A 26,244-nucleotide genomic window follows, 5' to 3' on the forward strand; every position below is an offset into this window, starting at 1 on the left:
TAAAAATGGCCGCATTCAAAAGTTTACATACGCTTGATTCTTAATACAGTTTTATTTTTTTGTTTAGTGATAGTTGTTCATGAGTCCCTTGTTTGTCAGGAACAGTTAAACCACCTAAAAAATCCTTCAGGTCCCACAAATTCTTTGGCTTTCCAGCATTTTTGTGTATTTGAACCCTTTCCAACAATGACTGTTTGATTTTGAGATCTCATCTTTTGACAACTGAGGGACTCATATGCAACTATTACAGAAGGTTCAAACACAAACTGATGCTTCAGAAGAAAAAAACAATGCATTAAGAGTTGGGGGTGAAAACTTTTGGAATTTGAAGATCAAGGTAAATTATTAATTTTGTCTTCTGGAAAACATGATGTAAATATCTTCTGTAGCTTCTGAAGGGCAGTACTAAATGACAAAAAATATGATTTTTAGGCAAAATGAGAAAAAATTACACATCTTCATTCTGTTCAAAAGTTTTCACCCCCCAGCTTTTTCGCATGTTTTTTTTCCTTCTGAAGCATCAGTGAGCATTTGAACCCTCCGTAATAGTTGCATATGAGTCCCTCAGTTGTCCTCAGTGTGAAAAGATGGTTCTCAAAATTATACAGTCATTGTTAATTTTCCAGAGCTGAACCACCAGCACCAGCGGTTACGATGTTTTCATATTGACTGCATGTCAAACCATCACCAATCATGACTTAAAGTCTCACACCCTCTTCTTTGTTTCTGTAATGTCTCTCCTCCTCTTCCTAAATCTCCAATGTTAGAGACAGACCTCTGGATGGCCATAAATTATGTTGCTAAAGAGAAGGACCACCAAGCAACTTCCTCCACGGCCTCCCCTCCCATCCACGGCTAGATTAGGCAGGCGGACCCGCATGAGGCCGAGGAATTCCTCCAGCCCAGCCTGACACTCTGTGATTACCCCACACCTAAATAGAAGCCTTTGTGTCCCGGGACAATGCAGCGTCTTACTGCGTCATCAGGGCCCTGAGTAACAAACCCCACACTGGCGTTTTAAAGGTCTGCCTCTGTTTTGCACCCTTGTTTCTGTGGCAGGTACTAGTAAACGATTGCACTCTGTTTTATAGGCCCACATGTCACACAGACAGTGCTACAAGTCAGATGTCAGTGCAGTAGGTGGCCAAAACATGCAGAGAAGGGTTAACCAGAGCTTGAGGCAAAATGTCATGGTAAGTGACGAAACGTCAAAGCATGATACAGTTAAAAATTAAAAGAAAAGGAAATTATATTTTGGATTTTATATATATATATAGACACACACACACACACACACACACACACACATTAATACAGATTTGATTTTATAATAAACAGCCATATTAGTTTTTATTACCGTACTTGAAGAAATAAACATTTTCATAACAATTGTTTAAAAAAGTGTCTTCTGAAAGGTAAAAAATGCCCCTGATAATAATTTCTAATAGGCAATTTCATTCCTAAATAAAGCTTGGTCCCTAATCTGTGGCACTGGTGAGGACTTGTACACAACGCAGGGTTCCTGACAGCTCTGACATCACTCATGGTGACGTATTTTGACCTTTCCCATCACCCCTCCCATTCGGGACTCTGAGAGACACGTTTAGTAAATGTGAGGTCAGGAGGTCACCTTCCCTCGCTGGTTTGCACTTTCAACAGTCTCTGAGTCCCCCTAAAAAAAGAGAGACGTTCCTTTGTTTGGTCCTCTGATTCAGGCAGTGTGAAAAAGCAAAAGCGTGTAAAATCAGTCCTGAAGTCGGGGGAGGACCTCTTCAGCAGCGTGCCTTTTTCAGTGCCTGACCTAAAGTAAAAGCTTTGTCTTTTCTGATCCCCCCCCACCAAAACACAGGACCTATAACGATCAGATGGTGAAGACACCTCAGGAAGAGGATGTATATGTCTCAAAATGAATGATGTTTCCATAAGAGTTGAAGAAAGAGTTTAGCTTGCAACACTCTTAAAATAAAAGGGTGTATTCTCTGTGATGCCTTGGCTTAGAAGAACCATTTTTGGTTCTCCAAAGATCCTTTTAGAGAACAGTTTAGTGAATAGTTCACTTTCAGAATGAACATTTCCTTATAATTTACTCTAACCCTCATGTCTTCCAAGATGTTCATGTCTTTCTTTCTTTAGTCAAAAAGAAATTAAGGTTTTTGAGGAAAACATTCCAGGATTTTTCTCTGTATAGTGGACTTCAATGGGGATCAACGGGTTGAAGGTCCAAACTGCAGTTTCAATGCAGCTTCAAAAAGCTCCACACGATCCCAGCCTAGGAATAAGGGTATTATCTGTCATTTTCTTTAAAAATGGACAAAATTGTTGTTTTACCTGTTTTTGTAAAGGGCGTTTGACTTTCTTTGCATGTTTGCCCTGTAAACTCTAGGTTGGCACTTTCGCCTATGTCACATATGCGAAGAAAAGAAATGAAGGTTTTTGAGGAAATCATTCTAGGACTTTTCTCCATATAATGTACTTCAATGGGGCTCAACGGGTTAAAGATCCAAATTGCAGTTTCAATGGAGCTTCAAAGGGCTCTACACGATCCCATCTAAGGAATAAGAGTCTTATCTAGTGAAACGATTGGCCATTTTCTAAGAAAAATACAAATCTATATACTTCTTAAACACAAATACTTGCATGCGTGACATACACTCTTAAAAATAAAGATGCTTTAATAGATTCTTCAAGCGATGCCATAGAAGAACCATTTTTGTTTCCTCAAAGAACCACAAAGTCAAAGGTTCTTTAAAGAACCATCTCTTTTTTATTTATTTTTTAATCTGAAAAAACCTTCTTTCACCACAAAGAACCTTTTGTAAAACAGATCTTCAGATGTTAAAGGTTCTTTATGGAACCATTTAGACAAAAAAGGTTCTTCTATGGCATCATGAAGCACCTTTATTTGAAAGAGTGTAGGCGAAAGTACCAACCCAGAGTTTACAGGGCGAATGTGCAAAGAAAGTCAAACGCCCTTTACAATAACAGGTAAAACAACGATGTTGGACAATTTTGAAGTTGAAGTTTTGAAACGAAAATCCACAAACGGAGAACTAACTGTGCGTGACATGATTACGTAATGACTAAAGTCGAGCTAGTGCAAGATGAGCATTGTGGTTAAAAAGTATATAAATTTGTATTTTTCTTAGAAAATGGCCAATCGTAACACTAGATAAGACACTTATTCCTTGTCTGGGATTGTTTGGAACACTTTGAAGCTCCATTCGAACTGCATTTTCAACCTTCATTCCATTGAGCACCATTGAAGTCCACTATATGGAGAAAAATCCTGGAATGTTTTCCTCAAAAACCTTCATTTCTTTTCGTCTGAAGATAGAAAGACATGAACATCTTAGTTGACATGGGGGTGAGTAAATTATCAGGAAATTTCCATTCTGCAAGTGAACTAGTCTGTTTTTCCTAATATAAAAAAACATCAGAATAATCTAAAGAACCTTTTGTGGAATGGAAAGGTTACATGGATGTTGAAGGTTCTTCATGGAACCACAGATGCCAGTGAAGAACCTTTATTTTTAAGATTGAATGTAAATATATATGAATATTTCTTTCATATAATTATCCACAAGGAAAATCCTAATTGGCTTCTACAATCATTTAGTCTACCTAAACTCCTCGCAAGCTCAAATTCAGATCTGCCTCTATTCAATCAACAAGCAATCCATTGGAAGAAAGGCAATGTTGCTTCTTCTGTTTCTTCACAACTTTAAAGAGCATAATATTGACAAAACATAAAACACCATTAGTTGTTAAAATGTCTTGAACGTGTCAGTTGTTTTGCTGTCTATGCAGTGTCAGAAAGCTCTTGGGTTTCGTCAAAAATATCTTAATTTGTGCTCTGAAAATGAACGAAGGTCTTATGGGTTTGTAATTGCATAATTAATGACAGAATTCTCATTTTTGGGTGAACTATCCCTCTAATGACGGTAACACTGAAGCCATGGTTCAGTTGTGTTTGATCAGGGTCGATCTAAAATCTCCCTGATTTAAATATGGTGGTCACTCCTTAAATATTATTGTGTGTATGTGGTTCAAAGAGAAGGTGATTTCATCACAAACCTCTTCTGTGCCTCATTTAACCAGTACCTCACATCTATCTTCACCACAGTTTAACTAACAGACATGTTTTTGCATTTCCTCTTTGTGGGAGGAAAAATGTGGAGGCAGTTTCCCTGTGTTTCTAAGATAAGGTTTAAGTGCTCCGGGGGGATCGGTTAAGGTTGAAAGTGAACAGGAAAAGGAAATGCAGAGGATGAGGTATGACTTGAGGGTAACACACAAAGTGTGAGGGATCTGCTTTACGACCAGGACACAGCAGATAAACGTTACGCTCTCAGACTAATCTAACATCTGCTTGCACGACCCACATCCTGAGGGCTAGACACCTTATAGAAATCCACAAAAATTTCTATATGTGTGTAAGTGTGTGTGTTTATATTTTACAAACCCTAGTGAAAAAAATAATACAAAAATTTGTCTTAAGTAGTACGGGTATATTTGTAGCAATAGCCAACAATTGTATGGGTCAAACTGTTCGATTTTTCTTTTATGCCAAAAATCATTAGGATATTAAGGAAAGATCATGTTCCATGAAGATACTTTGTAAATTTCCTACCGTAAATATATCAAAACCTAATTTTTGATTAGTGATATGCATTGCTAAGAACTTTATTTGGACAACTTTAAAGGCAATTTTCTCAATATTAAGATTTTTTGCTCCCTCAGATTTCTGAGTTAAAATCCATACATCAATGGAAAGCTTATTTATGATGTATAAATCTCATTTTCAAAAAATTGACCCATTTTGTGGTCCAGAGTCACACGTTTTTTGTTTTTTTTACAGGGTCACATATTTTTAAATGATATTAAAATATCCAAATGCCACGCACATTTGCCAAGTATTCTGCCCTCCAAAGGCAAAGTGCAGTAACTCCACATTTGGTCAAAATTGAGTTAAGGCTTAAAATGGGCGTTGCGACAACCGTTTTGTCTTGCGGCAAAGTCTCTTGGTTCAATTTTGTCCCGTTTCAGAGAAAAGAAAGTGTCAAAATTGCAGTAACTACAAAACCCAAACTAATACCATATATGGTGTAAAAACTTCAAAGGCATTTTTCTCAGTTTCAGTGTTGGCGTAGTTACTGCACTTTGTCTTTGTAGGGCAGTATTGTCAAATATCAAATATTTAAACATCTCAGCTAAATATTGTCTGATCCCAACAAACTACACATCAATGGAAAGCTTCAATAATTCAATAATATTTTCAGTTACCATTAATAGTTTTGATCTTTCAATACCTGTTTAAGACTTTTACATGTTTAAATCCAATCAGTTGAATTCACACTTCTCCACTACAAATCGTCTCAAACTGTGCTTAAATTTGCCAAAATATAATATCAGAGATTGCAGTATGAATTTTAGGAGACACATCTGAGGCGAACTGATACTTCAACTATAAAAAGTCTCTTAAGTCATAAAATAACATTTTAGACATTTTTTTCTCCAACCTTTAGATAAAGAATTACAATTTGTTGCACAAATCTAATCTAATCTTAAAAGTATATTTTTAAAAAGCAGTATTGAGTGAAATTCATAGCTAAGTAATTAATTACTGTAACTTAATTACCTTTTCCATGAAAAAGTAAAGGGATTACTTTTAGTTTTTCTGTAAGTTAATTACAGTTACAGTTACATTAAATACTGTGTAGACTATAACAAGAGTGGATTTAACATCTAATGTTAAAATATATGTAACCGTCTCCCTTTAAATTCGTTGATAGAATACGAAGAATAATTTATGCAATTTTATATGATTTATTTTTCGTTTCATATCTATTTTTCAACTAGTTAAAGGGGTAAAAATGTACAGATAATGTACTCACCCTCCTTCATCCAAGATGTTCATGTCTTTCTTTCTTCAGTCGTAAAGAAATTTCAGGATTTCTCTCCATATAATGGACTTCTGTGGTGCCCCCAAGTTTGAACTTCCAAAATGAAGCTTCAAATGTCTCTAAACGATTACAGCTGAGTAAAGAAGGGTCTTATCTAGCAAAACGATCTGTTATTTTCTAAAAACATATACAATAAAACATATAAACAATTTATATACTTTTTATTCTCTACACAGAGTACACACAGAGCTAGACAAGACGAGCATTTGATGTTAAAAGTATATAAATTGTCTTTTTTTTTATATCCGTTTTGCTAGATAAGACCCGTCTTTTCTCAGCTGTGATGGTTTAGAGCCATTTGAAGCTACATTTTGGAAGTTCAAACTCAGGGGCACCATAGAAGTCCATTATATGGAGAGAAATCCTCAAATGTTTTCCTCAAAAAACATAATTTCTTTACGACTGAAGAAAGAAAGACATGAACATCTTGGATGACAAGGGGGCGAGTACATTATCTACTACTCCTTTAAGGTCGATTTTGGATTTATAAAGTAACTGGTTGTAAGTAATGCAATACTTTTCAGAGAGGACAATCACTTAGTACTCTAATTGCACTGTTGAATGTAATTAGTAGCTAGTAATTAATCACAAGTTGTGTTTGTTAACATTAGTTAATGCACTGAGAACTAACATGAACAAACAATGAACGACTGTATTTTTATTAACAACTGTAACAATAAAAAAGATTATTAAATAGTGTAATGTATTGTTTATTGTTCATTAACTCTAGTACACTCTTAAAAATAAAGGTGATTCACGATGCCATAGAAGAACCTTTTATGTCTAAATGGTTCCATAAAGAACCTTTAACATCTAAAGAACCATAGAAGGTTCTTTGTGGTGAAAGAAGGTTCTTCAGATTCTAAAAAGGTAAGTAATAGACGGTTCTTCAAAGAACCTTTGACTGAATGGTTCTTTGTGGAACCAAAAATGGTTCTTCTATGGTATCACTGTGAAGAACCTTTTAAAGCACCTTTATTTTTAAACTCTAAACTCTTTAGTGTATTTTTCCATTGGTTCCATATGTTTTTTTTAAGCATGTGAAGGTGTGCGAGGGCAAACATCTTCGCACTGGTACTCCTCCACTCGAGTTTAATATCTGATTACTGTGTAACTTCGTAACTGTCATAGTCAGGGTAACAGTCACACTGTTTGTACTCCTCTCTAACAGAACATGTTTAGATGTTTCAGACAACTGACTCACATGAATCCGGACAGTTTGTGCTCTTCACTGTAAAAGATTCAGATTTGTATGTCAGGTCTAAGATTACTACGTCTTACACTCTTAAAAATAAAAGGTTCTTCACAGCAATGCCATAGAAGAACCATTTTTGGTTCCACAAAGAACCATTCAGTCAAAGATGCTTTTCAAACCATCACTTTCTTGCCTTTTTTAATCTGAAGAACCTTCTTTCACCACAAAGAACCTTTATAGAACCATTAAGACAAAAAGGGTTCTTCTATAGCATTGTGAAGCACCTTTATTTTTAAGAGCGTAGTTCTTCAAAACTGAACAGGTAAATCTTTGACTACATTTTTAACTTTTATAGTGACTTCTTGTTTATGTTGTATAAGATCTATTATTTTGCTTACGATGACAGCTGAAGCTCCCCATGTGCTGAGTCACAGTGTTTGGCACAGCACATGATGAAGCTCTTGAAAGTTTACCACAGTTAGGAAAAAAGATAATATGTAATCTCTGTTTGTGTGTGAGTGTACCAAACATTGATAACTCAAACAGTAGACGACGTTCTCCATTTGCAAAATGATCAAACCAGGTCGCACGTAACTCTTTAACAGCATTCGATACTTTTTCTCCACTTTTGTGGGAAAGACGTGCACTTGCAGATAGTTTGTGACCCTGGACCACAAAACCAGTCATGATGAGTCGCACAGGTATATTTGTAGCAATAGGCAAAAACACATTATATGGGTCAAGCTATCGATTTTTCTTTTATCCCAAAAGTCATTAGGATATTAAGTAAAGATCATGTTCCATGAAGATATTTTGTACATTTTCTATCATAACTATATTAAAACTTAACTTTTGATTAGTAATATGCATTGCTAAGAACTTCATTTGGACAACTTTAAGTCCGATATTTAGATTTTTTTTGCACCCTCATATTTTTAAATAGTTGTATCTCTTGCCAAATATTGTCATATCCTAAACAAACCATACATCATTTGTGTCTTTCTCCTTTTTTTAGGAGAAACATCTGAGGCAGAGTTGATGCTCAATGAAGCTTAACTAAGAACTGAAGTCTTGAAAGTGCAGCAATGAAACTTACCATGTCAGTACGAGATTCCTGATAAACCCTCATTTTGCAGCAGAGAGGAACCTTCCGGTACAGAATCAATAGCAGCACCATGATCATAAAGAAAAACACCAGACAACAAACTGAGAAAGACAAGAGACAATACACATCAGTCAGGATGTTACCTATGCATTCGAAGCCACTTTAGCTGGTTTTTACTATTACAAAGAGTGTAAAAATGTTAGGTTTGAAAAGATGAATTCTTATATTGAATGATTATTTATTATTACAACAATTACATTCTGTCACGGATTGGTCAGGTTCTGCACCCACAATCACTCCCAGATCACCGTCACCTGAGTATTGATATATGAACACCTGCACGTAATCATCACCAACACATAAAAGACACTCTCCACACACCACTCATTGTCCGGGCTCGTTCCAGAGAAAGCGGACTTCCAGTAACTCTTGGCGAGTATCACTATCGAGGTTACTTACCCAATTGTACTTACCTTATCTCTGTCTCGTTCCAGTCTTCCAAGCGCCAGTCCTCTGTGTCTTCTCAGTATCCTGTCATTAGCGGTGTGTGGCCGTAAGCTGACTTCCGCGTCAGCGGAGGGTGGTGGATCCACGAACTCTCTGAACCCCTCTGGCTTTCGTTCTTGGAATCCTCCAGTCTCGCCACCTAAAACGGAAAGGACCTGTTACTCTCTTCACGTTACCATCCAGCTCAGTATTCATCACTTCAAGTCTTGCTCACCTTCACGAACTCACCATTCACCTCCGGCACTGCTGCTTGTATAAATAAAACACCATTTGTATAACACTTACCTTCTTGTCCCGTCTGCTTCATAACAGAAGCCCGGACCATAACAGTAAGCAGCATGAGTGCTCAGGATCCATTCCAGGAACTGGTGGATAATCTGCGGAAGGTTTTGTTGTCATCCCCATCTGTCACCCCTTCCGCACCACCGGCACCCGTACCTCCATGCACTTCTTCGGAACCACCATCCAGTCCCATGGCCCGACCAGCGCCCTACGCTGGCGGGGCGGAGGAGTGCAATGGATTTCTACTGCAATGTTCTCTTGTCTTTACTATGCAACCAGCGCTCTATCCTACAGACCAGTCTAAAATAGCGTTTATCACCTCTCTTCTCACAGGACCAGCTTTGAAGTGGGCCGAATCGATGTGGCAGCAAAGCGGGCCGACCACTCGTTCCATCCAGGCATTCATCAATCACTTCAAAGAGGTGTTCAACCGTACAGACGGGGAAGTATCAGCGGGTGAGCAGCTCTATCACTTATCACAAGGATCGATGTCCACTCATGAGTATGCTTTACGGTTTCGAACCCTAGCCGCTGCCAGTGGATGGAACGAGCGGTCGTTGCTGACCACCTATCGTCTCGGGCTCGAACCCCGTCTTCGCCTCCAACTAGCTGCGTTGGATGACGCTATGGGTCTGGAGCGTTTCATACAGCAATCCATCAGATGTTCTGACCGCATGCAATCATATCATACTCTCTCCGATGTCTCTCCTAATGCACTCCTCCGCCCAGTGGAGACCGCTAGCCCTCCAGAACCAGAGCCGATGATACTTGAATCTGGTAGACTATCATCCGCTGAGCGACAGAGAAGGCTGACCCGGGGTCTGTGTCTCTATTGTGGAGCCAGTGGGCATGTTCGGATGAAATGCCCCCTTCGTCCTGTTCCTACCGCGGTGAGTGTCATCCAATCCGAAGTTGAAAAGATGTATCCTCTGTCTACATGTGTTCAGTTAACCACCTCCACATCTTCTGTCATAGCCCACGCTCTCATCGACTCCGGGTCAGCGGGGAACTTCATCTCGGGGAGCCTCTGTCGCCAGTTACAGCTCCGAACCGAAGCTTCGTCGAGCGTCTACCAGATTCAGCCCATAACACGTTCCATCACAGCACGACCCCGTATCCATCGTAAATGCCAACCCATCCACCTTCAGATAGGAGCTCTTCACCAAGAACTCATCCAACTTCTGGTTCTGGAGGGGGCCACCATGGACATCATCTTGGGGCGCCCGTGGCTGGTGAAGCACAATCCCATCATCTCTTGGGGCAATGGAGAGGTAATCCGGTGGGGTCATGACTGTTTTCCAGAGTGCTTTCCAGAAGCTCCACGCCCTATACCAAGACCCATTCCTGTCTGCGCCACATCCATCGAGAGCCCTTTGGAGCAACGATCCACCGAGGTTCCGGATACCTACTCCTCTTTCCAGGACGTCTTCTGCCCCAAGAGAGCTTCCCAGCTACCTCCCCATCGGCCATGGGACTGCGCCATAGACCTGATTCCTGATGCTCCTTTGCCCAGAGGAAGGATCTACCCGTTGTCACTTCCGGAGACTAAGGCCATGGAGGAGTATATTCACGAGGCTCTCCAGCAAGGATACATTCGTCCCTCCACTTCTCCCGCTGCATCCAGCTTCTTTTTCGTGGCGAAAAAGGATGGAGGGCTGCGGCCGTGTATTGACTACCGCATCCTGAATCAAGCCACAGTCAAGTTCAAATATCCCCTTCCTCTCGTCCCAGCGGCCCTCGAACAACTCCGGTCAGCCACCATCTTCACGAAATTGGACCTCCGCAGCGCTTACAATCTGGTGAGAATACGGAAGGGGGATGAGTGGAAGACGGCCTTCGTGACCCCTACAGGCCACTATGAGTATTGCGTCATGCCCTATGGCCTGGTCAACGCCCCTTCCGTATTCCAAAACTTCATGCATGAAGTCCTCCGGGAGTTTCTCCATCGGTCAGTAATTGTCTACATTGACGATATCCTCATCTACTCCCGGAGTGAGACTGAACACATCCACCACGTTGCGGAGGTCCTCCAGAAACTCAGGGAACACCAACTCTTCTTGAAAGCAGAAAAATGTTCATTCCACCTTCCATCCGTTCAATTCCTGGGATACATCATCGACCGTGAGGGTATTCGTATGGACGAGAGGAAGGTGTCATCTGTCATGTCCTGGCCTAAACCCTCTTCTGTCAAAGAACTCCAGAGATTCCTCGGTTTTGCTAATTTCTACCGCCGTTTCATTCAAGGTTATAGTATCATCACAACTCCATTAACCAACCTACTCAAAGGAAAACCAACTAAACTTACCTGGAACCCCGAAGCCGCCGCAGCCTTCCAATCCCTCAAGGACGCCTTCACCCAGACTCCTATTCTGCGCCATCCAGATCCAGACCTTCCTTTCGTGGTGGAGGTGGATGCATCTACCTCGGGAGTCGGAGCGGTTCTCTCCCAACATCACGGAACTCCACGTTTACTCCATCCATGTGCCTACTTCTCCCGGAAGTTCAGCCCGGCGGAGAAGAACTATGACATCGGCAACCGGGAACTTCTCGCCATCAAGCTCGCCCTGGAGGAGTGGCGACACTGGTTGGAGGGAGCCAATCATCCTTTCCTGGTACTCACAGATCATAAAAACCTCCAATACCTCCGTGATGCAAAAAGGCTGTGCCCACGTCAGGCCAGGTGGGCACTGTTCTTTTCAAGGTTCCACTTCTCCATCTCCTATCGTCCCGGTCCAAAAAATATAAGAGCAGATGCCCTGTCTAGAATCCACGACTCCACTGATTCCACTGAACCTCCCAGCAATATCCTCCCACAAGACATCTTCATCAACCCCATCGAATGGTCTGCTCCCCCTAGTGTCGCTACTCCTGCTCCTCGCCCTCCGCCGGGCTGCCCTCCTGATCGACGTTACATTCCTAGGACACAACGGGTAGATCTCATTCGCTCCATCCACACTTCCCTGGGCACTGGACATCCCGGGACCAACAACACCCTCTCGCTGCTATCCGAGCGCTTCTGGTGGCCTGGGATGGCAAGGGATGTGCAGCGGTTCATCCAGGGGTGCAAGGAGTGTGCCATGTCCAAAAGTCCCAGGCATTTGCCCGCAGGTAAACTCCATCCCTTGCCAATCCCGAACCGCCCCTGGTCACACCTGGGAGTGGATTTTATGACGGACTTACCAGCATCGGATGAAAACACCTGCATCTTTGTCATAGTGGATCGATTCTCCAAGTTCTGCAAGTTACTGCCCCTGAAAGGACTACCCACTGCCTTTGAAGCAGCCCAACTCCTGTTCAATCACGTCTTCCGTCAGTATGGAATACCTGAGGATATTGTATCGGACCGCGGTCCTCAGTTTATCTCCCGTCTATGGAAATCCTTCTTCCGTCTCCTAGGTGTGACCGTCAGCCTCTCCTCTGGCTATCATCCGCAGTCCAATGGCCAGACGGAGAGGAAAATCCAGGAAGTGGGGCGGTTCCTCCGGACCTTCTGCCACAACCACCAGAACTCCTGGAACCAGTTCCTGGGCTGGGCAGAGTATGCCCAAAATTCACTGCGGCAACCGTCCACCGGCCTCACACCATTCCAGTGCGTTCTCGGATTCCAACCACCGCTATTTCCCTGGAATGGTGAACCATCTGAGGTCCCCGCAGTGGATCTCTGGTTCCGGGAGAGCGAGAGGGTCTGGGACGAAGCACATCACCACCTACAGAGGGCAGTACGCAGACAGAAAGCCTTCGCGGATCGGAGGAGGGCCCCAGCCCCAGAATTCAGGCCAGGCGATCAAGTGTGGCTTTCCACTCGAGATATCCGTCTGCGACTGCCCTCCAAGAAATTAAGTCCCAGGTTTGTTGGTCCCTTCAACATCCTGGAACAGGTCAACCCCGTCACCTACAGGCTTCAACTCCCACCTGAATATCGCATTCACCCCACCTTCCATGTCTCACTACTGAAACCATTTCATCCACCTCTCACTCTCTCCACAGAACCTGACCACGAAGAAGAACCTCCTCCCCCCCTCATGCTGGAAGATGGAGCCGTCTACTCCGTCCGGGAGATTCTCCGGTCTCGTCGTCGTGGTGGTCTACTCGAGTACCTGGTTGACTGGGAGGGTTATGGACCAGAGGAGAGGTCATGGGTCCCAAGAGATGATATTCTAGATCCCACGCTCACTGAGGAGTTCCACGCTAGTCATCCTGAGTTTCCTGCACCCCGAGGACGAGGTAGACCACCACGGCGCAAGAGACTTCGGCCCTCAGGAGCGGGCCCTGGGGAGGGGGGTAGTGTCACGGATTGGTCAGGTTCTGCACCCACAATCACTCCCAGATCACCGTCACCTGAGTATTGATATATGAACACCTGCACGTAATCATCACCAACACATAAAAGACACTCTCCACACACCACTCATTGTCCGGGCTCGTTCCAGAGAAAGCGGACTTCCAGTAACTCTTGGCGAGTATCACTATCGAGGTTACTTACCCAATTGTACTTACCTTATCTCTGTCTCGTTCCAGTCTTCCAAGCGCCAGTCCTCTGTGTCTTCTCAGTATCCTGTCATTAGCGGTGTGTGGCCGTAAGCTGACTTCCGCGTCAGCGGAGGGTGGTGGATCCACGAACTCTCTGAACCCCTCTGGCTTTCGTTCTTGGAATCCTCCAGTCTCGCCACCTAAAACGGAAAGGACCTGTTACTCTCTTCACGTTACCATCCAGCTCAGTATTCATCACTTCAAGTCTTGCTCACCTTCACGAACTCACCATTCACCTCCGGCACTGCTGCTTGTATAAATAAAACACCATTTGTATAACACTTACCTTCTTGTCCCGTCTGCTTCATAACACATTCATGTACGGCACTTATTGTAAACATTTAAGCATGCTTAAAACTTGTCTTTAGAATCTTGGCAAACATAATTTATGCGTCATTTCATAACAAAGTCAATCAATGTCTCATGCTTGCGTCTTTATATACACACACTACCGGTCAAAAGTTTTTGAACAGGATCAATTTTTTATGTTTTTTTTAAAGTCTCTTCTGCGTACCAAGCCTACATTTTTTGATCCAAAGTACAGCAAAAACTTTAAAATTGTGAAATATGTAAAATGTAATTTATTCCTGTGATTTCAAAAATTAATTTTTAGCATCATTACTCCAGTCTTCAGTGTCACGTGATCCTTCAGAAATCATTCTAATATTCTAATTTGCTGCTCAAAAAGCATTTATTATTATTAGTATGTTAAAAACAGCTGAGTAGAATTTTTTTCAGGTTTCTTTGATGAATAGAAAGTTTAGAAGAACCAGATTTATCTGAAATAGAATCTTTTGCAACATTATAAATGTCTTTATCATCACTTTTGATCAATTTAAAGTGTCCTTACTAAATAATATATATAACACAAAACTGTTTCTAAACCAAAAATGTGCTTTCTTTAAGAATAAATAGATAAAAAGTTAGGATGTCATTAGCTCAATTGAGACATTTAACATTAAAAAATTATTATTATTATTATTATGTTGAACACAACTGAGTAGAATTTTTTCAGGTTTCTTTGATCAATAGAAAGTTAAGAAGAACATTTATCTGAAATAGAAATCTTTTGTAACATTATAAATGTCTTTATCATCACTTATATATACACTTATATATATATGTATGTATGTATGTATGTATAATTACACAATACTGTTTCTAAAATATTTAGATTTATTTCGATAATAAATAAATAAAAAGTTGATATCATTAGCTCAATTAAGTCATTTAACATGAGTTCTTGAACAAACACATTATTAATTTCGATTAAAACCATAAGATATTTCTACTTACATGCACCCACGACGATTGTCCGCTGGTCCGCTGGGTCTGTGCTCGCGGAGGGGACTTTTGGGGACACAGTGGTGGACATCTCTGACAAATACAACTTTTCTTCCAAGCGACCCAAGCTGTCTCATAGCAAGTCCTCAGAAGAGTAGTCTTTCTTTCTTCCCGGCTTCATTTCAGAGAGATGAGAGTGACTTAAATCCCAGAACTTCTGCTTCTGAGTAAACTGAACGTCTGTCACGACTCACATCCTAACTAGTCCTCACGAAGCAGCGGATACATTGTTGCCATCACTGAATGGACGGAGAATCATACTATGGTGAAGGCTGGGCTAGTGAATACTAATGAGGTTCGTGATTGGATGCTGCGGAAAGGTTGCTACGCAACGGTTGCACGGGCTAATTAATATTCATGAGCGTAGCCTTCAGCTTAGTAGGATTCGTTCGTTTCGGTGTCAGAAATAGACTCAGATAAAGTTAGGGAAATATACAAATAAACATTCTCTTTTTAAAAATAAATAAATGAGGATAATAAATGACTTCCTTTCGTATTGTTTAAATACACAAGCCGAAAACATTCCACACGTAGCGGTTGTCTTGGAGATAGACAGGACTTTGCGCTTTTAAAGTGCGCCGCCTGATGGATGCATACAACATCTGCGTGTAAAAAACAGTTATTATTAGTGTTTATACCGTTATTAACTAATTTTGCTAATACTAATATTTTAATTCTTACAGCAGACAATTATTTGATAAAACTACCTGTTGATAAGAATATCAGATATAACATAAGTCAGATATAACATAAGGAAAACATGTTTATCTATTTCTTCTAAATCATTTTTAGGCTAAAAACAATCGTCACGAATTTGTAACAGTACGATTTTTAATGTTAAACTAATATTTTTAAATATTTTTACCATTTAAAATAACTGTTTTCTATTTGCATTTTTAGCATCCTTACTGCAGTCTTCAGTGTCACATGATCCTTCAGAAATCATTCTAATATTCTAATTTGCTACTAAAAAAACATTATTATTATTATTATTATGTTGAAAACAGGTGATTAGATGTTTTTCTTTGATGAATAAAAACGTTCAGAAGAACATTTATCTGAAACAGAAATTCTAAATGTCTTTATCATATACATACATACATATGTATATATATCCTTCAGAAAGCATTCTAATATTCTGATTTGCTATTCAAAAAAAAAAACATTTTTTATTATTATTATTATGTTGAAAACAGTTGAGTAGAATTTATCAGGTTTCTTTGATGAACAGAAAGTTCAGAAGAACAGCATTTATCTAAAAATAGAAATCTTTTGTAACATTCGTCTTTATCATCACTTTTGATCAATTTAAAGCATTCTTGGTGAATAAAAGTATTCATTTCTATGTAAAAAATAAATAAATAAATGATCCTGACACCAAGCTTTTGACAGGTATAGTGTTTATTACAAAGCGTTTTATTTCAGATACATTGTAATTTTTGGATATTTCTATTCGTCAAAGAATCTTAAAAGGAACTCAACGGTTTTAAATATTGATAATAATAATAATAATAATAATAATAATAATAAAGATTTCTTGAATAGCAAATCAGCATATTAGAATGATTTCTGAAGGATCATGTGACACTGAAGACTGGAGTAATGATGTTAAAAATGTAGCTTTGATCACAGAGATAAATTACATTTTAAAACATATTCAAATAAAAAGCAGTCATTTTAAATAGTAAAAATATTTAAAAATTTACTGATTTTGCTGTACTTTAAATCTTTTAATGACTTCTTTAAAAATCATTAAATATTTTACTGTTCATAAACGTTTGACTAATAATATAACAGCCTATTTTAACCGAGCAAGCAGCCACCTGGGGGGTGTTCCATAAAACAAGTTTACCAAATAAGCCAGGCTTATTTCAGTTAGTCTGACTTATTGTCACTTGATTTGGCTCAAAATAAGTCAGACTAACTGAAATAAGCCTGACTTATTTGGTCAACTTGTTTTATGGAACACCCCCCTGGTCATATGAACTGAGATACTGACTCTCAATTTGATTCATTTGAATCAGAATCATTTGACTCTGAAGCACAACGCAGTGCTCGATTCTCAGAGTCGATTCCCTCCGAGTGTGTCAGTCACTCGCGGCTATATGTGTGATTCACGGGGGAAAGATGGTCGCGAGTACCCGTGTGCAGAAGCTCCTTAGACGGTATAAACTCGCAATCGCGGCTGGTTTAACTATCCTGCTGATCCAAGGACTGGTGGTATGGAGCCTGCGGAGTCTGGAGGAGGGAGAGGCTGAGGTACGTGCTGTTTCACGCGGATAAATCTGTCTTGCCTGCCTCAGTAACGCCGTTTGATCTGAGGATTTCTAATAGCATGCTAAGCTAAGCTAAAGCCGTCAGTCAGTCTCATTAGTTGAACGGGTAACGTTACTCCCGTAATAGCGTCATCGGGTGTAAACAAACACGTTTCTTGAATTATCGGAGATGGTTATGGTGTGTGTGAAACACATATGCGGGTGTGTTGTGTTGGAGATCTTTTGGAGCGGTTTGTTTTGACCGGCGTCGGGTTTTAAATGACTGACTGGACTGACTTCACCCATAACAACTCTGTGGCTGGGAATCAAAACTTAGTGAGCTGACTACGTAGACAGCATTTTTGGTCATCCTAGTGAAAGTTATAAGCATAGACCGCATGCCATTAGACATCGCAGTCTTACATGTTTAGGTAACCTGCCTACATAACTGCTACATAACATTTTTGGGCTTCGCTGTGTGAGAATTAAATTTGACTTCTGTTTATTCAACTGCAACCTTTTTGAAGTGTCATACCTAGACAGCCTTTTTGAGCATCACCATGGTTGCTTACTAGACTGTGATAGCCAAAAAATGCTGACTACACAACTGAAAATAAAGCTTCTAGTGTTTTCTCAGTGATTATGTCAAATAGAAGAACCATTTCGGTTCCTCTTTAGAACCTTTCATTGGACAGTTATCTGAAAGAAGTTTTCGTAGTCTGAAGAACATTTTATAAATCAAAAGACTCTTTTTCCTGCTATGAAGGACATTTTGTGTATTGGAACGATTCCGTGGATATTAAAAGTTCTTCATGGAACCATAGATAAAGAATAGGGCTCTCAAATGATTAACCATGATTAATCGCATACAAAACAATGCATGTTTTGTATAATATATGTGACTCTGGACCACAAAACCAGTCATAAGGGTAATTTTTTTGAAATTGGGATTTATACATCATCTGAAAGCTGAATAAATATGCTTTCCACTGATGTATGGCTTGTTAGGATTTGTTGGAATCTGAGGGTGCAAAAGAATCAAAATATTGAGAAAACTTTAACGTAGTCCAAATTAAGTTCTCAGCAATGCATGTTACTAATCAAAAATTAGGTTTTGATATATCTACGGTAGGACATTTACAAAATAGCTTAGACGTTTCTCAAGGTACCTTTCAAAGAACAGTTCTTTAAAAGAACAATTTTTATATTGTTTGTAGTTCAATAATCTAATGAAACTTTTTCCGCTATAAGGAGCGTTTTGTCCAATGGAAAGATGATACAAGTTCTTAATGGAACTATAGATGTAAATAAAGAATGGGCTCATTATAACGAATAATTGCATGCTAAATAAAAAAAAGTTTGTTTATTTAATACGTACTGTGTATATTTATTTTGTATATATAAATATATACATATGTCACCCCTAGACCCCAAAACCAGTCATAAGAGTCCATTTTTGAATGTGAAATCTGAAAATCAGGAATCTGAGGGTGCAAAAAAATCTAAATATTGAGAAAATCGCCTTTAAAGTTGTCCCAATGAAGTTCATAGCAATGCATATTACTAATCAAAAATTACGTTTTGATACATTTACGGTAGGAAATTTACAAAATATCTTCATGGAACATGATCTTTTGTGGTCACATATAAATATTTGTAATCGTTTAACAGCCCTAAAAGAACCTTTATTTTTATGAACTATCTAAAGTGATCTTTTTAGAGTAAAAATGCTGTTGACTCAGCAGTTTTAAAACACACCTTATATAATTGAGTCCGTTATTCATTAAATTAGACTCTTCGGAGATTCAGTACAGTATTTTCAGTCTCTATTAGGACTTTTACTGATTGTTCAGAAAGTTAAAGTCTGCATTAAATAAAAATTTGCAGTATCAATTTTTTTTTATAAATGCATTGTTCTTTAGCATATGCATGGATAAGTTGTTCAAATAAATAAAAAATAAAAAGATCTGCTGGCACCAATAGCCTTGTGGGCAGTGCGCCGACATACTGCGCTCCGGGCGTCCGGTGTTCGAATCCCGACTTGAGGACCTTTTCCCGATCCCGCCCCCATCTCTCTCCCACTTCGTTTCCTGTCACTTCTGACCTGTCTTATCTCAATAAAGGCAAAAAATGCCAAAAAATAAATCTTAAAAAAAAAAAAAAAGATCTCCTAATGTCATACCTCGATATTCCGGTTAAACTTCTCTTTAGTGATTTCTCAAATTATTTAGTCCTCTGTCCTTACAAGTTCACATTTATCTGCCAACCTAATTTGATGAGAAAACTTACAGGAGTGGTTCATTTTCAGAACAAGAATTTACAGATAATGTACTCACCCCTTTGTCATTCAAGATGTTTACGTCTTTCTTTCATCAGTCGTAAAGAAATTATGTTTTTTGAGGAAAAAATTTGAGGATTTCTCTCCATATAATGGACTTCTATGGTGCCCCTGAGTTTGAACTTCCAAAATGCAGCTTCAAATGGCTCTAAATGATCACAGCCGAGGAAGGAGTGTCTTATCTAGAGAAATGATTGGTTATTTTCAAAACAAATTGACAATTTATATACTTTTTCATCTCAAATGCTTGTCTCGTCTCGTCTCTGCGATGCACATGTGTAGTCTGTGATCTGGGTCAACACAGTTAGGGTATGTTGAAAAACTCCCATCTCGTTTTCTTCCCCAAGTTCAAAAACGTCGCTGCAGAAGTACCAACCAAGTATTTACAAAGTGAACATACAAAGAAGATCAAACTCCCTTTACAAAAAAAGTTAAAACAGTGTTGTAGGATGATTTTGAAGTTGACGACGGAAATGAGATGGGAGTTTTTCAACATACCCTAACTGCATTGACCCAGATCACACAGACGAGACAAGACGAGCATTTGACGTTAAAAATGTTCACATTTTTTTTGAAAATAACCAATTGAATTATATAGTAAAAGCTCTGTCCCCGTTTCTGTTTCCTCACGACTTTAAGCTATGTTTTATTTCTGTTGCCTCAGACAGGGTTTGTAAACTGCTGTCAATGAAATGAACCACGTGTGACCGTTTTGCAGCTCTCAGATATCTGCAGCTAATATTGCGCTGTAGCGTTTAAACATCTGAGGCGCTTCAAAGCCCAGCTGGCTTGATTCGGCAACGATAATCATTGTGCTTTTGATCAAAACACTTAACCTCAGGTTAGACCTGGATGACTGCTCCATAAATAAGTGAACTGTAACTGTAAGTGACCTTCGAAGAAGCCTGCATAACTAATTAGTCAATGAATAACTGTCTGCTGCTCAAGGGGCTCCGGAGTAATACGTGAACGTGTTTGAGAAAGGTTACGAGTTGTGACGGGTAGCAGGAATGTGCTGTCGTGTCTGGATTCCTGCTCCGTTTTTTACTTCACTCTTATCCTGCGTCGAATAGATTTCCTGAGTGGATGAAGAGACTTAGGAAAAAGTGAAAGGTGAACAAGGAGAACTGGTTAATAGTAAACTAGCTACACATTTGTACACTTCTTTTCAAGAATTTGGAGTCAGTAATATTTCTTTAATGTTATTGAAAACTTTTTCGGCTGACCAAGGCTGCATTTCTTTGATCAGAAATACACTAAAAGCCATAAAATTGTGAAATATTATCAAATATGTTTGCTTTTTTTAAATGTAATTTATTCCTGTGATCGAAGCTGAATTTTCAGCATCATTACTCCAGTCTTCAATGTCACATGATCCTTCAGAAATCACTCTAATTTGATGATCTGACGCTCAAGAAACATTAATTATCATCAAAGTTGAAAACAGTTTTGCTGCTTAGTAATATTTGTGGAAATCCTGGTACAGTTTCTTTTAGGATTTTTTGATAAATTCAAAGTTTAGAAGAACGTTTTCCCATTTTTATTTGAATGAAAATTTTAATTTAGTGAATATTTTTATTTTAATGGTTAAATTGATAATTTACCACAAAGTATGTCTAATTAATTGAAATCACGAAACGTACACAATTTAACAGCAGTTTATTAAAAGTTTAACAAACGTGATGTTTTAAGACCCTGTGAAACAGTTTTGTTCCATCAAAATTTTTCTGGGTTTAGTTTTTCCCATTTTTATTTGTATTTAATTTAAAATTTGAATGGTTACATTTAAAAAATATTAATCAGAAAGTATGTCTTATTAATTGAAATCACAAAACTTACTCACTTTAACAGCAGTTTATTAAAAGTTTAACAAAAAATAAGTTTTAAGACTGATGAAATGGGTTTAATTTTTTCCAAATTCAGTTTTTTCCATTAAAAATGTTCTGGGTTTAGTTTTTCCCATTTTTATTTATATTTAATTTAAAATTTGAATGGTTAAATTTAAAAATATGAATCAGAACGTATGTCTAATTAATTGTAATCATGAAACTTACAAAATTTAACAGCAATTTATTAAAGTTTAACAATGTTTCATTTTTTCTAAATTCCTTTTTTTTTTTTCTTTTTTTTTTTTTCTGGGTTTCGTTTTTTTTCCCATTTATATTTATACTTTAATTTAATTTAATTTTTTAATGGTTAAATTAAAACATATTAATCAGAAAGTATGTCTAATTCATTTAAATCATCAAACTTCCACAGTTTGAAAGCAGTTTATTAAAAGTTTAGCAAAAATTAAGTTTTAAGACAGCATGAAATAATTTTTTTTCCACATTCAGTTTTTTCCATTAAAATTTTTCTGGGTTTTGGTTTTTCCCATTTATATTTAATTGTAATTTAATTTAAATTTTCAATGGTTAAATTAAAAGAAAATATTAATAAGAAAGCATGTCTAATTCATTTAAATAATAAAACTTACACCGTTTAACAGCAATTTATTAAAGTTTAACAAAAATTATGTTTTAAGACTCTATGAAATGGTTTATATTTTTTCCAAATTAATTTTTTTTCTGGGTTTAATTTTTTTTTTCACTTTTTTTAATATTTAATTTTAATTTCATAAACAAATTTAATGGTTAAAAATAATCAGAAAGTATGTCTAATTAATCAAAATCATAAAACTTACAATTTAACTGCAATTTATTAAAGTTTAACAAAAAAATAAACATTTCTGGGTTCCGCCCCCCCCCCCCCCCAAATTTTTAATTAAAATTTAATTTAAAATTTATTCAAGTGTAATGGTTAAATTAAAAGAAAATATTAGAAAATGTCTAATTAACATCAGAAAGCATGTCTAATTAATTTGAATCGAAATGTGTTTTTTCTTTCTCAAATTTAGTTCTATTTTTACCAAATTTTGTGTTTTTTAATTTATTTTCTTAAAAAGTTTAAAGTTTAATAATCAAAAGCATCTCCAATTAACTGATTTATTAAATAATTAATGTATTATTATTATTTATTTATTTTCAGATATACTGTGTGTATTTAGATTTGTCTGGTAAATAAATAACATGAATAAATTTGTCTGGTAAATATTTCTTAAAGAATAATGTTTTAATAATAATAATTGTTTTAGTATTTTTTTTTTGTATTAGTACTATTAGGGCTGGGCGATTAATCGAAAAATAATAGAAATCGACATTCAGAACCTATAATCGTTAAAATTTTTCCAGGAAGATTATTTCAATTACTTTCCCTTTAAAAAACACAAGCGCTCCGTTCCGTTATTCCGCCGACATGTCGATGGAGAGCTTAAACAGTATTTACACAGTAAAAAGTATTTACAGGATATACAAGGGTAATTTTATTTAGAGGAGATACTGCTTATTTTCTACTTTTAATATGAAAAACATTGAAAATTATTTATTTTGTTTCCAATAGTGCAAGTTATTTATTTTCACTAATTTAAGAAAAATGTGACTTTTCGTTTTAAGCAATGCTTGCTTTAATTTCAGTTGTTCAACACTGATGTTCAATTAATAATCATAGATCGTAGATAGTGTGTTTCCTTCAATTATTTTAAAATCAAGTAATGCACCCTTCATCCAAAAATCTCTCGCTTGTAATATGTGAACATATTTACTTTACAAAACTTGTCAGTGAACTATGAGGGCAAAAAAAAAATTATTATATAAATATAATTAAATATAATTTTATTAATAAATAAAATAATCGTTCATTAATCGTAATCGGGTTAAAATGTTCAATTAATCGAGATTTTGATTCTAAGCCAAATTGCCCAGCCCTAAGTACTATTATTACATTAAGTAATATATTTCTGTCACAATTTCTTCAAGTTAAACCCAACTTTGTTTTTTGACAGTTTCTGTTTGTATATGGTATAAGGATAGTTTTTCTCAAAACAAATGGTAAAATGCTCATGAAGTGACTTTTCAGAGCAGTTTTAGTGTTCAGATTATGTGTGCATGTACTCGGCAGATGGCAGAGACTGAAAACAGCGCAGCGATGTGTGTGGTAAACGAAACCGTGCGTCTGCGCCATTCATTCACACAGAGACACACAGAACAGACAAGATTCATATTTAAATAGTATTTTTGTGCTTAATATTTACAAGCACTAGCCCGCATTTATCCATCCAAAATTTGACATTCCGTGACATTCCACGTTATACAGTACATTCAATTTTTATCCGCACTGCGGAAATCACACAGCCCTATTTACACACATAAAACTAGAACATTTTTGGTCTGAGGATATGGTTGAGATGACAGTCGAGTGTCTGTTGTGGGATGTTTCACGTGTTCGTGTGAATGTTTCCTCCAGTCTCTCATCTAATTGGCCCTCGTGGGAATAAAACCTGCCATGCGTCTCTCTTTCACAATCCTGATTCCTACAGTGGACACCTACTGCTATATGCTCCACTATTCTCTGATTCTCTAATTCAGGAACCATGCATGTATGATTGATAAAGGAGCTTTTCCTTTTAGTGTCTGGTCTTCATTTCATCATGTAACCTTCTGGAAGTGCAGCCTAGCAATTATGTTGTGTCGTTCAGCCCCAAGGTGTCCTAATGGCGAATATAACTAAGAACCTAAGTGATTATTTAATGACGAGTCAGCCATCCTAACTGCTCCCTCTTACGCCACAGCACATCTACAGGCATCTCTGACCTCTCTCTCCCTCTCTGGCGAGTCTCAGCGTGATGAAAGAGGCCATTGATTTTGCAGCCTTTGGTCTCTGAGACCTGAAGAATGAGTTACTGCAGGTCATGTGATGCTGCAGTGACCTGTGCTGCTTGCAGAGGGATCAGAGGATATTTAACGATTCGGCTTCTGATTCAGATTCTTAAGGTTCCATTAACGGTTCATGTAGTACTTTCAAGAAAGAAATGTTTCTAATCACATTTAGATTTTAGCGGAGAAGGTGTTACAATCTTTGAATGACTTTTCTCAGAAATGTAATCCAACAAATTGCCCCAAAAAAATTCAAATTCAGTCATTAATTGCTCTAACCCTTATGTCGTTCCAAACCCTAAAACCTTCGTTCATCTTCAGAACACAAATGAAGATAGTTTTGATGAAATTCGAATGACGTTATTCAACAATTTGTTCTCTTCTGAACATTGGATGGAAACATATTATTTTAAAGCCAGTTGACGTCAAGGATGAAACACATAATGTTAACTATGAATAAGTTTTAAATATCACTCTGAATCTGAAAATACCAACACAGGAACCGCAGAGCTCAAACGTTTAACATGTCAGATTTTTTTTTTTTTTTTTTTTTTATGTTGCTGCCTCATGTTAAACTGCTTTAAATTACTTTTTTTCACCACATTAATACAATCCATGCACCATAATTGCAAAGCAAAAACTGAACTAACATATAAAACTTCATAAATGTATTTTTTTAAACTGACATCGCATAAGTATTCATACCCTTTACTCAATACTTTTTTGTAGGTTTTTTGGGTATGATGTGACAAGCTTTTGGCAATTATCTGCCATTATTCTCCTCACCTCTTTACCTCTCAAGCTGTGTCACCATGGATGAGGGCAGACGCACACTTTCAGGTTTTTAATTTACATTTTCCCCATTTTTATTTAAATGTGATTTTAATTTAGTTCATATTTATTTAATTTTCCATTTTAATGGTTAAATAAATAAAAAAAATCCGAAACCATGTCTAAGTAATTGAAAACATAAAACTTACACAATTTAACAGCAGTTTATTAAAAGGTTAACAAAAATTGTGTTTTTAAGACCATATGAAATGGGTTTAATTTTTTTCCAAATTCGTTTTTTTTTTTCCATTAAAGTTTGGGTTTTTCCCCATTTTTATTTATACTTAATTTAAATTTTTAATGGTTAAGTTAAAACATATTAATCGGAAAGCGTGTCTAATTAATTGAAATCATGAAATTTACACAATTTAACAGCAGTTTAATAAAAGTTGAACAAAAATTGTGTTTGTAAGACCCTGTGAAATGTTACATTTTTTCTAAAATCAGTTTTTCCTATTAACACCTTTCTGGGTTTCGTTTTTTTCCCCATTTTTATTTACTTCATTTTAATTTTTAATGCTTAAATTACAAATATATTAATCAGAAAGTATGTCAAATTAATTAAAAATCATGAAACGTACACAATTTAACAGCAGTTTATTTAAAGTTTAACAAAAATTGTGTTTTAAAACATGAAATGCATTAAATTTTTTTTTCCAAATTTATTTTTTTCCATCTGGGTTTTGGGTTTTCCCATTTTTATTTATACTTAATTTTAATTTTTAATGGTTACGTTGAAAGATATTAATCAAAAGGCATGTCTAATTAATTAAATTCATGAAACCTACACAATTTAACAGCAATGTATTAAGTTACAGTTTAATTAAAGTAAAAAAAACTCTAAATTTCGTTTTTCCATTATTATTTTTTTTTCTGGGTTTCGGTTTTTCCCATTTTTATTTATACTTAATTTAATTCAATTTAAGGTTTTATTGGTTAAATAAAGATATGCATTAATCAGAAAGTATGTCTAAATAATTGAAATCATGAAACGTACACAATTTAACAGCAGTTTATTAAAGTTTAACAAATTAAATTTCAAGGCCCTGTGAAATGCGTTGTATGTTTTTCTTAAATTTAAATCTATTTGTACCAGATTCTGTTTTTGATAAATTTTCTGGATTTCATTTGAATGGTTTTGTT

General features: G+C 37.1%; 1 protein-coding gene across 1 annotated transcript in view; it reads right to left on the reverse strand.

Annotated features, from left to right (window-relative positions):
* Positions 1-855: 855 nt before the first annotated feature.
* Positions 856-26,244, reverse strand: part of rnf213a (ring finger protein 213a) — a 306,385-nt gene continuing 280,996 nt past the window's right edge. The window contains exon 55 of the mRNA XM_073833166.1: positions 856-915. Coding sequence (XP_073689267.1) covers positions 856-915 — 60 coding nt within the window. The remainder of the gene's footprint in view (positions 916-26,244) is intronic.

Source organism: Garra rufa, chromosome 1, assembly GCF_049309525.1.
Source record: "Garra rufa chromosome 1, GarRuf1.0, whole genome shotgun sequence".
Lineage (NCBI taxonomy): Eukaryota > Metazoa > Chordata > Actinopteri > Cypriniformes > Cyprinidae > Garra > Garra rufa.